At 35.6% G+C, this 13204-nt stretch overlaps 1 protein-coding gene across 1 annotated transcript; it reads right to left on the bottom strand.

The window, feature by feature from the left end:
• Nucleotides 1-3480: 3480 nt before the first annotated feature.
• LOC115924996 (adhesion G-protein coupled receptor G2-like) lies at nt 3481-12769 on the bottom strand. The gene is made up of 4 exons (XM_030988102.1): nt 12554-12769; nt 6551-6834; nt 5635-5701; nt 3481-3991 (listed from the first exon to the last, which is right to left on the bottom strand). Exons 1-4 carry the CDS (start codon nt 12601-12603, stop codon nt 3481-3483), a joined length of 912 nt encoding a protein of 303 aa, XP_030843962.1. The 5' UTR covers nt 12604-12769.
• Nucleotides 12770-13204: the final 435 nt, after the last annotated feature.

Genomic DNA, 13204 nt, shown 5'->3' with positions numbered 1-13204 from the left:
CGCCACAGTGAACAACTTGTTCTAATTTGTTATGTTCATATAGACATTCAAAACTTATAATAAACCTTTGAATTCATTATATATTATAAACGTGGACCATTTAGAATATCATTTATTTGTGTGTCCTAATTAGATTACATTAAAGGGGGAGGGGGATTCTGCGACAATCAAATCAACTCTACTAGCAAATTGTTTTGTGTATATATTGTTTGTATAGCTTACCTGTATAGCCTCTGAGATGGATAATCCTCTGTTGAAGCTTAGGGACTTCTAAAGACTTCAATTCGTCAGATTCGAGGAATCAAACAACGATCACTTCAAGTGAATTGCATAAACCGTGTACGTAAATACATGTCATCATAAAGCGGACATACCAATACCAAGTTTTCTTCTTTTTTACTTCACACTTATAATAATTCCGATGTTTCTAAAGGTCATAAATGTCCGCAAGTGGTTATTTTTGTGTTCACATGTGGTATATATCCAAAAACGCATTGTATTTATGTTCGTCCAATCAGATGTCAACGTACATATTACTACACACATTCAATGTGATCTTATATACTACGACCAGCGCTACGTACGGTCTCATTGTTTCACTTTCACATGATGATCTTGCTGTTTCTTAAACTATGGGAAGTCAGTGTTATAGTGCTCTGGTTCCTAATGTTATGAGTGGTGTACGCAGCATTTTTTCAAGGGGGGGGGGGTTAACATTTTTAAATCGGGCCAAAAATTTCGCAACGACTCAGCAAGCTGCTAAACAAGCGGGGGGGGGGGGGGAGGGGGTACGAGGACATATTATTTTTTTGTTTGGGTCCCAATTTTTTTTTTTTTTAAAGGTTAAAAAAAATAGAAAGGGGGGGGGGGTCCTTCAAAACACACATATTAAAAGAAATAAAAGGGGTATACCCCCCCCCCCCTCCCTCCACCTGCGTACGCGTCTGATAGCAGGTAAAATTCATCGTATCTAGAGCTGATTTGGTTAAAGCTTTTAAAACTGTGAACGTCGTTTATACGATGTTCGGACATATACGAAGTCGCGATTCTCACGCCGGTCTTACCCCCTTTTAACACAGGGGTAAAATTCTTCAAAGCTGATTAGTTTAAAGAGGTTTAAACTAATCAGCTTTAGATACAACATCATTCACACACACATACAATTTCGGTGCGGTTGCTAGAGATTCACTGCTCTTTAAACGCTTAGTACTTAGTGGCCATTGCTGCTCGTACATGCGCAATACTGAGCGTTTAAAGAGCAGTGCCCGGTCTAGTTAAGGACGTAATAATATCCGTTCACACACAAAATTTCTTGCTCTCTAGATACGGGCTTCGTATCTGCAGCAGCCTTTTCACACAGGGGTAAAATGCATCACATCTAGAGCTGATTTGCTTAAATCTGTTTAACTAAACAGCTTTAAAGAAAATTATCCCTGTGTGAATGTCTGTTTAGAGGACATTCGTAATACGCAAGCCAAAATATTTTTTGAGTAATATCCCAAGGTAGAAGGCGCAGACAAAAACATAAATTTACGGGATTATTGAACTCGACAAATGGAAAATTGTAATATCCCAAAGCTAAAAGCTAGATTTCGCCTAGACAAATTATTGAAGTCGGGGTACTTTTTATCTTCTTTAAATTGTTATCTTTTGTGTTGTTTTCTTTGTTTGCGTTGGTTTTTGTTTGTTCTTGTGTGTGTGCGTGTGAGTGTGAGAGAAGGAGAGCGAGGGAGTATGAGAGTGAGGGGTTATAACAACATTGAAAGAGAGAGAGAGGAGGGGGAGATATCATTACCATAAACATATGACTGAGAAAATACGTTTTAATGGTGCAAGGTCAATCAGTTTAGTAAAAAAAAAAATCACAGGATTGTTTTCATGCTCGTTTATTAGCTTCATATCAACAGTCAAGCCAAAACGGAAGAAGGAATGAAATCAAAGCATTCTCTGTTTAACCACTGTTAATGGTTGTACGACATACGTGCTCCAGTAAAAATACTGTACCATAATCGTAGCTATATTGGGTACTCAATAAAGACAATGATGTCAGATCACCAATGCAATGTAAAAACATGCAAAATTTGACAATAAAGACTATTCTTGTTTTTTTTTTTTTACCCGACTACTTAGAAAGCATGTGTAGTACTTTGAAGTTTGAAGTTTATTTATTCCACATCTACATAAAAAACAATTCATTTTTTTGTATATGCTTATATTAAGTCAGAGTAGATTACACACACAAACCAAATCAAAGATTTCAAATCAAGTATAATGTACGGGAAATAAGTACGAAGTTTCGAAATATATAGATTTGACAGGCAAGGTAAAACAATGTAACATGTGGGGAGCCTAAATAAAAGGCATAGCTAGTATGTGAATAGGCTCCCGTACTGAGTAACACAATATAGTAGGTCTGAATTTAAAAGGTATTATAGGAGGCGAAAACGGAATAGTATAGTATGAGATTGTAATGACATACAAGGAGAGTGAATGTGAGAAGGGAAAGAAAAATAGAATAAAGAGTATAGACAATAATGTAATCATGGTAATTAGGAAAAGGTGAAGAAGGGAAGGAAGAAGAAAAAGAGGAAGTAGAAGAAGAGAAAGCAAATTGATGAAATCAATGGCATTGTAAAAAGAAAAGAAAAGACAGCTTTAAGTAATCTCCGAAAGCCCTGGTAATGAGGATTAATGCCTTACCAAAGGGCACTGGCGCATCGACCTGGTTTCAAACCCGGCACCTCCCGGTTAAGAGACCAATGCTTTATCATGAAGCCATAGCGCCTCCGTATTCTCTTTAGCAGAAGAAACGATAATTCGATCAAGGATGGAAGAGGAAAGGGAATACCTGGTAGAAAATATGGACCACATTGGTAGCAGCATCATGAATATTGTTTCCCAAGGGGTTATAATTTTACCTCCCATAATTTAATATATAAATCTTACATTCTCAAATTACTATTTATGTTTCATTCATAATATTTGTTGAATTAATTGGTGAAATTCTCAATTGAATCTGTATAATAAAATGATGCTTTCGTTTTGCACGTGAAACATAAAACTATCTGTTCTGTTTGCAGCATACGTATAGGTTACCTTCATTCCAATTATACCATGCGAAAAAATCATAATGTATATCATAAACATGTTTAAAAAATGCATCTTCTTCACTCACTCGTTAAAAGGGGAATAATCCTATTACACAAAAATCCTCCAGTTAGAAGTCCACCGCCAACAGTTCGAATAATACTAATCAACGAAAATTCAATCAACTACAAGAAGATCTGTAATAGAACAAATAAGTGATGTATTCATAGAGCGGTCGGAATAAACTGCTAAAAATTCATCGAAAACATACTTGCATGTTTGAATTTTTTACAACCCTTTGGTCCAATCCAAAATCTATCAGTTCTACATGGTATCTTCACCACTCTGTACCACCATTATCATACGAAGCTCTAGAAAGTCTATCCGGCGGAGCTAGCCTCCTGTCTCTGGGCGGATTTCCGCTGGAGTCCGAGTTGGGAAAGGGCCGTCCTTCAGGTCTGATGAGCTGTTCTTGAGCGTTGAGCTGGGTTGTCCAGAACCGGAACTGGCCGCAGAGGGCGTCGTGAAATATTTAGGTAAGCAGCATTTGAACTGGGAACGCCATGCCATGCGCACCTGAGGCTGTCTAACGCAATACAGCATGAAGATGAAAAACCCCTGAAGAGAGTTCAGTACAGTGAAGATTCCTTGTACAACCGCACTGGCTGGTTGTATGATGCTCAGGTAACCAAAAGACCACGTGAGACCCATTAGAGTCAAGATGCAAACTGCGTTCTGGAAACGTCGAATCCGCTGGCGCTTCTCCGTCTTGTCCAGGTGTTGTCCTTTCATAGTTTTGTTTAGTCGCATGAGGACCCGAACATAGATGACAAAGTTGAAGATCATGACGACACCAATAGGTATCAGGAGCCCACTGATCACAGGCCAAAATGCAAGGAAGCAACTATAACACAAAATTGAAATGTAATAAAACATCATCTTAACAGATTTATATTTCTGAATTGAGTGTATAACACGATCACCAAGACTTGAGATAAATGTGGGTCACCTTTAGAAATGTGCGACATTACACTGACATATTACATAATGTAAATAATAATATTAAAACAAATAATAAGGACAACAATGTTACAATAAGAAAGCCCCTTTTCATTAAATACTGAGCGCATATACAAGAAATACTTACAAAGAAACATAAACAGGGAACATTATCATACAAAGCTTTACAAACGGAGAGGAACATTACAACAAATTATAAAAAGATGTGTTTTCAGACACCTCTTGAAAGCAGTAAGAGTGTGGCAACTATTTAGTGGAGGGAGTAAGGAGTTTCGGCCCTAAATTACATAGGCGGTACGCGCATATTTTTTTTTACACAACAGTACTGTTAAGCCACTTCAGTCAAAGATACTGTGCAAACGACTAGAGACAGAGTCTAACATTACCCTCGGCAGTTTCGTTGGATTTAGCTGTACCAAAAACACCTCACTGGCTGTACATGAGTACGTACTCGTTATTTGTTTCGGGTTAAATCTATCCTCTCTTCTCTTTCATGATGTATTTCTGTGTTATCCTTCAATCTTTCCTCTTCTCTTTTCTCATGTATTTCTTTTTTTCTCTTCAATCTATTTTCTCCTTCGTTATATATTTCTTTGTTTTTTCTTCAATCTATCCTCCAGTTCTCCTTCGTTATGTATTTCTTTTGTTCTCCTTTATTCTAACCTTTCTTTTTTGTTTTATGTATTTCTTTGTTTCTCCTTCAATCTATCCTTTTCTCCTTCGTCATCTATTTCTTTGTTTTCATCTGATAGATTCCCTTTCTCCTTCTTTATGTATTTCCGGATGTACTTCTCTGGTTTTCCTTAGTCTAGATCTACGATCCTCTTAGCTCTTCAATATTATGTATTTCTATGTCCTTCCTTTGACTTATCCTCTTCTCTTTTCTTATGTATTTCATTGTTTTTCCTTCTCTATATCCTCTCCGCTATCCTTGTTTTCCCCTATAGCTATTATCTTCCATTCACTGGGTGTACGTGCTTGTACATATATAGTGCACTGACGACTTAGACTCTTTCACCAGAGCACTTCTTGGAATGTTTTCGCGAAAATGGCTAAACAGTTGTGTAAAAAAAAATATGCGCAGGCGGTACAACAGGCTCATGAAATGGCCCTTTACTTGACTTTCAAGTTCTTTGTGATCATGTGAAGTCATGATGCCAATATAATGGGATGTTATCTCTTACAGAGTGTCAAAGAACACGAAATTCAGTCAGTCACAACCAGGTGATATTAGATTATAAAACACAACAGTAACAACAGTACAAATCAAAAAACAAATACGTGTTCAGAATGTTAGAGGATTTTTGATAAGAAATCGATAATTTCACCATCCAGTATTTTACGCATGCATATAATTAACATTCACCTACATGAATATGTATATGGTTAACAACATATCGCATTTGAGATATAAAACACCATTGACTTTCTAATGCAGAAGTAATTCCCCCCGAACTACCTTCGACGACGGAAGAATTTCAATATCCCGATGTGTTAAAAAAAAATATTCTGCATGAAGAAACTTACAAATCTGTCTGTGCGTAGTGTTGTCTTGAAGCACCTGCAGTAATCCCGACTATTAACAAAGGGCAACCTACAAAAAGAACAAACAATTTGAGAGTGGTCAAGTTTTTATTCGTCCTTTTCTTCCTATCCCTTTCTTTTCCCTCTTATTTCTTCTTTCTTCTTTATTTTTGTCTTTCTAATTCCTTTATGATTTTCGTTCTTTCTTTCTATATTTCTTTCCTTTACGTCTCTCAGCAAGTGACCTACATATATAATCAACATTTGCTCATCCTTTCAAGCCTCGTCATTGATTCTTGTTATCTGTTATGTTTTTAAGCTTGAACAATTTCATGGAATTAGTTTATAAGGTGTAAAAATGAGGTTACGTGTTTATGCTACTTGATTGTATGATTTTTTTCTTGTTTTAATGGATTTTCAGGGCCTATAGAAGACCAACTTTTGTTGAATGGGATACCCTGAAGAAATATAAATGAATGGAATAACTAAAATGAGATGAAATAAGCGAACGGGTTCAGGAATTTCTCCAGAATAGTTCTACTACATATAAGGGGCTTCAAACAAGCACTTCTTTAAATTGTATTCCCTTGCCAACAATCATGATAAGTGTGAACAATAAATTTCCTACATTAACTTTTCAGGCGAGGAGAGGTGGTAGGTGGAGTCATGTTATAATAATCCGTTTTATCGGCGCCCCGACGGACAAACACATGATCTTCGTAAAATCTAGTAAACCCAAATACTCGGAAAACAGTGAATAACGCACAATGAATATTCTGCCCTCTCGTTCAAAGTCTGTGGATACATTTATTTCATATGTTTGCATATGGAACGAGGGAGGGGAGGGGGAAAGCCTACGTTCCATCCCCTCCTTCTAGTGACGCCCTTGTATTAATTCAAGGAGCAGATGAAATCTTACCCCATGCGATCAACGAAGCTTTCTTCATAAACCGTGGCAAATAGTAATGGTGGACCAGTACGAGGAGATTATGCATGTTGTAGCCCTCAACGGCCATCCAGAAAATAGCTGCCAGGATGAAATATTGGAGGAATGCAGCCAGGATCGAGCAAGGGAGAGGGGAGAGCTCAGTCACATCCCGTTTAGTGTCCACTGATATCATGACTATAAAGACCACATAGAGTCCTAGTAAGGCACAGCAGAGGGATAGGAGAATCTGGTTGGGTTTCCGGTCTCGAAGCTTTCTGAGAGATGAAAAAGTAAACCAGAAGATACTCTGTGAATGCTGCATTATCATAATTGAATAACTAAAATTCATGAACAAATTTACCATTTCTTTAAATCCTCTAAAATGACCTTCAGTTGAACATGTGGAAGTCTCAAGTTGACTTGGAATAACTTCTTTGCAGGGGAGAAATATTTGATTTGTTTCAGTTATGGTTCCGGTTAGGGTTAGGATAATCACATTTGTTCTCATTACGTTTAATACCATTGACAGCCTTTTTTTCGAAACAGTGTACATTGGAGGCGATCAATAATATCGTCATCGTATTAACATGTGGAGGCTGTTATTTTACCCGACTGCTAAGAAAGCATAAATGCTTGTACGTAAGCAACCAGACGGCCGATGGCTTTAGGTCCTCTCCGAGGGTTTGATAACCATGTGTACACTGGGAAATGAGAATTATTGACTGAAAACTGATTTTTCTGATCTCAACTCTGCATTGGCTTCTTTGGATCATGATGCTGCTTGTCCCATGTGCATAACTCTGTGTAAGTACAGTACATGAGTGATTTGCTGAAATTTTGAACTCAAGTAGCCTACAGCCATAGTGACCAAAGAATTTCAATTGATTACATCGATCCTGTTGAGTCAGTGACAATAGTCTATTCAGACATTATCTATTGAGCCCTGAACTTAAACCAGAAAGCCTTTGACACCAACAGCTCACTAAACCTCACTTTCTTTTCATCCGCGAAACCAGCCTTGTTTAAAGCTTATATATGGTAGCTTCTACTCACCGATAAACCTGCCTGCTTCACAATGCCAGCAAACAAAACCAGAAAAAACACTGCTGCTGCTACTACTGAACCTCAAACTGAATCATATGACAAACATGATCAGATAGCTGAAGAGGTACAAGACTATTTTAAAAGTAAACAATTTAACAAGATGCTTCAGACAGCACTTACGAAATCGACAAAATGTGAAATGCAGGACCTGCGTGAGCAGTTGGAGAGAGCGGAAGGCAAAATCCTTGAGCTCGAGCATCAACTACGCTCCAAATCAAACACCATCATCACTCTTCAAGAACAGCAAGAAAGCAACCTGGCCAGTATCAACAAGCTGAAGCAGGAGTCCAACGAAGCCGAACAGTACTCCCGACGTACCTGTGTTCGTGTCTACGGCGTACCTGAGAACCCAGGAGAGGACACCGACAAGCTGGTTCTTGATCTGGCTCGCGAGAAGATGGATCTCAACTTGGAGCAACATGAGATTGACAGATCTCATCGTGTAGGCGCGCCTGCAGCTGCAGGGGCACATAGCACAACTGGGAGGAGCGCTGCAAAACCGAGGCCCATCATAGTGAAGTGCACCTCGTACCGCACTAGAGAGAGGTTCTTGAAGAACCGCAGAAAGCTGAAAGGTACCCACATAGGCATAGAAGAAGATCTGACCGTAAGAAATAGGACTATCCTGTACAAAGCGAAGGAAGAAGTAAAGAAAAATGACAAGATAGATGCAGCTTGGTCGACTGACGGCAGGATCATCCTGTTACTGAAAGCAACGAACGGTAGATCAGTCAGGAAAAGAATTTGGTCGGTGAGTGATCTCTCAAAGATATGAACTACAAATGACTTTTTACTACTTTACAGAGACAATAATCATCAGTTCCCATGTGTTTACAGCCATCGTAAACTATTTTTTGTTTTCTTAGTATTTTGATGATAGTATTATTCGATATTGTATTGTATTTTTCTTGTTTCTTGTTCTTTGATGTCTTCTGAATGTAGTTGTATTTTGTGTAACAGGCAACATAATTTAACATGCAGAAATTGTTTTTTATGTAAACTAGATAATAAATCTGATTCAAGACTTGATAATGATACTGGTGACCTTATTGAAAATCAATATTACACTCCTTTAGAATTTTGTAATATTTAAAAAAATTATGAACAAAGTACGCTCTCTCTTGCACAATTTAATTGTCGCAGCTTGAAACAAAATTTTGATACATTTTTAAACTGTCTTGATGTTTTTTATAAACCTTTATCATTAATTGGAGTTTGTGAAACATGGTTGAAACAAGGTGAAGAACAAGAAATATGTATTCCCAACTATAATTTTGTTGGAAATTGTCGACCGAATAAAAGAGGGGGTGGTGTAGGTTTATATGTTAGTGATAGCTTAAGATTTATTAGAAGATTGGACTTAGATATATTTAGTGAGGATATTGAAAGTGTATTTATTGAGGTACGTAATAAAGTGAAAAATATTATTGTTGCTGTAGTATACCGGCCTCCAAGCCATAACCCATCTAACTTTATGTCACAATTACAAGAATCTTTGATTAAAATAGTGCAGGAAAAAAAAAGAATGTGTAGTTCTGGGCGATGTTAATGTTGATTTCATGAAAAAAGATGAAAATACGAAAGTAATGGATTTTTTTGATAGTTTTGTTGCTTTGTCTTTTTTACCATATATTTATAAACCAACAAGAATTACAAATGATACTGCATCAACTTTAGATCATATTTTTTATAATAATCCTGGAAAAGTTTTGAAATCTGGTATAGTGATAACAGATATCAGTGATCATTTAACACCGTTTATTATTTTGAGGTCAAACAATTTTGATTCTGAACCTGATATTGAAGTGCGAAAAATTGATTTTAGTGAAGAAAATATGAAGCATTTTTGTAGTGAGTTGAACAAAGTTAAATGGGAACGACTTAATTATATTTGTGATGCGAATGATAGATACAATTATTTCTTTAAATTATATAAGGATATTTACGATGAATGTTTCCCTGTTAAATTAGTTAAAAGTAAAAATAAAGTTGATAAGCCTTGGGTAACAAAAGAGGTAATCAAGCTGAGTAAACGTAAGCATATATTATATCCGTTCGTTCGTGCAAAGAATATCAGGGAGTACATCATCTAGATAGGAAGATCCTTATTGAGCCAACAGATCGTCTCATCATCGAGCTCACGAAGTCCGGAAGCGCCGTGGGGGGATTTGTAGATCGGACAATCATCAATGACATGATCCATAGTTTTGATCTCTCCACAGGCGCAGTTTGGTGATGATTCAGCTCCAATTTTATGTAGGAAATATTGTGTGCGGCCAACTCCAGTTCTGACACGGTTTAGGTTGACCCAGGCTTTTCTTGGGAGGTCGCTGCCACATATATTATATCGTAAATACCTAAGAAACTCAACCTCTTTACGTGAAATGGCATATAAAGAATGCAGGAATGTCTTAAATAATTTAATACGGGAAAATAAACGTGCATACTATGACTCTAAGTTTGATAATGTTCGAAATAATGTGAAAGCAACATGGAAACTTATTAATGCAATTTTAAACAAGAAAACATTAAAGCATGGGATCAATGATATTGAAGTTGATGGTGAAAAGATTACTGATAAACAAAGAATTGTAAATATATTTAATTCTTATTTTTGTACAATCGGGCAAAAACTACAGCAAAGTATCGATAATTTGATTACTTGCAATATTGAATCAACAAAATACGACGAGTACTTGAAGGGTAACTTTTTGAATTCATTGTTTTTACAGCCTGTTACTAACGCTGATATTATTAATGTGGTTTTGAATTTTGATGAAAATAAAAGTCCAGGATACGATGAAATTCACCCTAAGGTATTGAAAAACTCGATTTATATGATTGTTACACCTTTGTGCAATATCTTAAACTTTTCCTTTGAACAAGGTATTTTCCCCGATGCTCTAAAAATTGCAAAGGTGATTCCTGTTTTTAAAAAAGGCAATAAGTCACTTTTAAATAATTATAGGCCGATATCTGTGTTATCTGTTTTTAGCAAAATATTTGAAAAGATTTTATGTGATCAATTGACTCGTTTTATTAGTAAAAATAATATTCTGTATGAAAATCAATTTGCTTTTAGAAAAGGATACAGTACTTGCCATGCTCTTCTTGATTTTATTGATAAAGTTGCAAATGCTTTTGAACTTAATGAATTTTTAATTGGTGTATTTCTAGACTTATCCAAAGCTTTTGATTGTATTGATCATAATATTTTAATAAATAAGTTATGTTTTTATGGTATAAGAGGAATTCCTCTTCTTTTAATTAAAAATTATTTATCAAACCGAAAGCAATATGTTAGCTTTGGTAATTATTACTCTGATCACAGCACTATTTTAACTGGTGTGCCGCAAGGTTCTAATCTTGGCCCGCTCCTGTTTTTACTGTATATCAATGACTTGCCATCTGTAAGCAATATTTTATCTTCTATTTTATTTGCTGATGACACCACTCTGTTTTTATCTGGTAAAGATCCCGTAGAAATAAATATTCTATTGAATTCTGAAATTGTTAAAATACACAAGTGGTTCCTTGCCAATAAATTGTTGATTAATTTTGAAAAAACAAACTATGTAATTTTTAAAACAAGAAATAAATATGTAAATGAAGCTGCTATCAAGATTTGTATAAATAGTAAAGAAATTAAGCAAGTACACCAAGTTACTTTCTTAGGCGTCATTATTTATGAAAACTTAACGTGGAAGGACCACATTTATTATATTTCTAACAAGCTGTCAAAGGTCATTGGTGTTTTAAATAGACTCAAAGATATTTTACCATTACGCATACTTGTACAATTGTATAACTCTATGATTTTGCCTTATTTTAATTATTGTATTATTGTATGGGGCAACTGCGCTTCGTATCTGCTTCAAAAGCTATTTTTATTACAAAAAAGAGCCGTCAGGGTTATAACAAACTCATATTATAGAGCACATACAGGTACATTGTTTTTTAAGCTGAAGTTTTTAAAACTTTATGATCTATATGATATAAGTATTGGAGCTTTTATGTTCTCTTACATGTACAATATAACTACTTTACCTGATTGTTTTAATAATTATTTTATTTTTAATAGAGATATAAATCAATATAGTACTAGAAATTCACACAAACTTTATGTTCCTTCATTTCGCTATAATTTGTCAAGAACAGTTACAATAAAATATAAAGGATCCATTATTTGGAATAACTTACCAGATTCTCTCAAAGCATGCCCAACATTGTCTAGTTTTAAGCGTAATTTTAAAAACAACAAATATCAAGTTACAATATACTTTTTTAGCTTTTATTAATTCTGCCTGTCCTTGTATGTGTGTTTATATGTCTTAGTTAATGTAATGTCTATATTGTCAATATTTTGCTTTTAATTACTAAAGATTTTACTTTTGGGGTTGTAGAAAAAGGGGACCAGCCTAGATAGGTCAATGGCCTTTGCTGGTCCCTCACATCCCTACTCCACCCATTAATCAATTTTAGTGTTACTGTTGTTGTTTTATTTGTTCTTATTATATTTTATTTTATATATATTGCATTTTGTATAATGTTATAATGATGTTTTTATTGGATGTGAAATAAAATGAACTTGAACTTGAACTTGAACCTGGTAATGAGGATTAATGCCTTACCAAAGGGCACTAGCGCATCGCCTTGGTTTCGGAGCTGGGTTACCGGATTACAAGACCACTCCTCTACCTACTGAGCTATCGCGTCTCCTCAATTTAGACATGAATTTCTTTTTATCAAATGTTGATGTCTAAATTTAATGAAACAAAGACGATTGTATGAGATTAAGCGGGTTCAAATTCTTCTCCATGTGCTTAACAAAAATGGTTTCTTATTATTTATAAAGACAATAATAATTTGGCACTTGATATTTGTACTCACTTGTTTGTGGCAAATGTAAAGATTGTCATCACAAGGCCCGATATTGACATCAGGCAACCAACATAGCTAACGATCTCGAGGATGAAATCTGCCTCAACCGATAATTGTTCTCCTCCATAGATATCCTTTAACGGAAAGAAAATGAAGGCTCGAAATTAACTGAGAAAACATGACATTATTATCTATTCTGAAATCGTCCACCTAAACACAAGTTAAGCCCCTATTTATGGGATTCGAATTTCAAATCTTACGTTGACCTTATAGGCGTAATAAAGAAAAATGATTAAACAATAATTGGGTCTTATTTACCCCGAGTAGCCACATTGGTATTGCACGATGATTCTTTATCCGATGGAGTGACGAAATATACATAGTAAAAGCAATATCCTAACAATATTGAACTCGATCAAAGAAATAGAATAAAATACATGATTTTATTCTACGGAAAAAGAACCTTGTATGTTATCATCCCAGTGTTTCCCGGTATTCAAGAAAAATCCCTGGGTCTAAAGGGACAAATGTGAACAAAACACCTTGTCCAAGGATCAAAGCACAGGAATGAATCGGATTTCAGTTACTAAGTTTGTCCCCATTCCCGAAACATGCAAATACCAATTATGTACATTATGAAAATACAAAGAATACATACCT

The sequence above is a fragment of the Strongylocentrotus purpuratus genome, unplaced genomic scaffold, assembly GCF_000002235.5.
Source record: "Strongylocentrotus purpuratus isolate Spur 01 unplaced genomic scaffold, Spur_5.0 spur5_scaffold_17, whole genome shotgun sequence".
In the NCBI taxonomy this organism is placed as follows: domain Eukaryota; kingdom Metazoa; phylum Echinodermata; class Echinoidea; order Camarodonta; family Strongylocentrotidae; genus Strongylocentrotus; species Strongylocentrotus purpuratus.
The sequence above is the reverse complement of the archived record's forward strand: the minus strand, read 5'-3'. Positions and strand labels throughout refer to the sequence as shown.

What these genes read in the sequence shown, in the direction of transcription:
- LOC115924996 (XM_030988102.1), bottom strand. Translation starts at nt 12,603, where the DNA reads ATGTCAATATCGGGCCTTGTGATGACAATCTTTACATTTGCCACAAAC. An exon ending in TTTACATTTGCCACAAACAA is followed by an intron (nt 6,835 to 12,553) that starts GTGAGTACAAAT and finishes TTCATCTCTCAG; the next exon opens with AAAGCTTCGAGACCGGAAAC. An exon ending in CACTACGCACAGACAGATTT is followed by an intron (nt 3,992 to 5,634) that starts GTAAGTTTCTTC and finishes TTTGTGTTATAG; the next exon opens with TTGCTTCCTTGCATTTTGGC.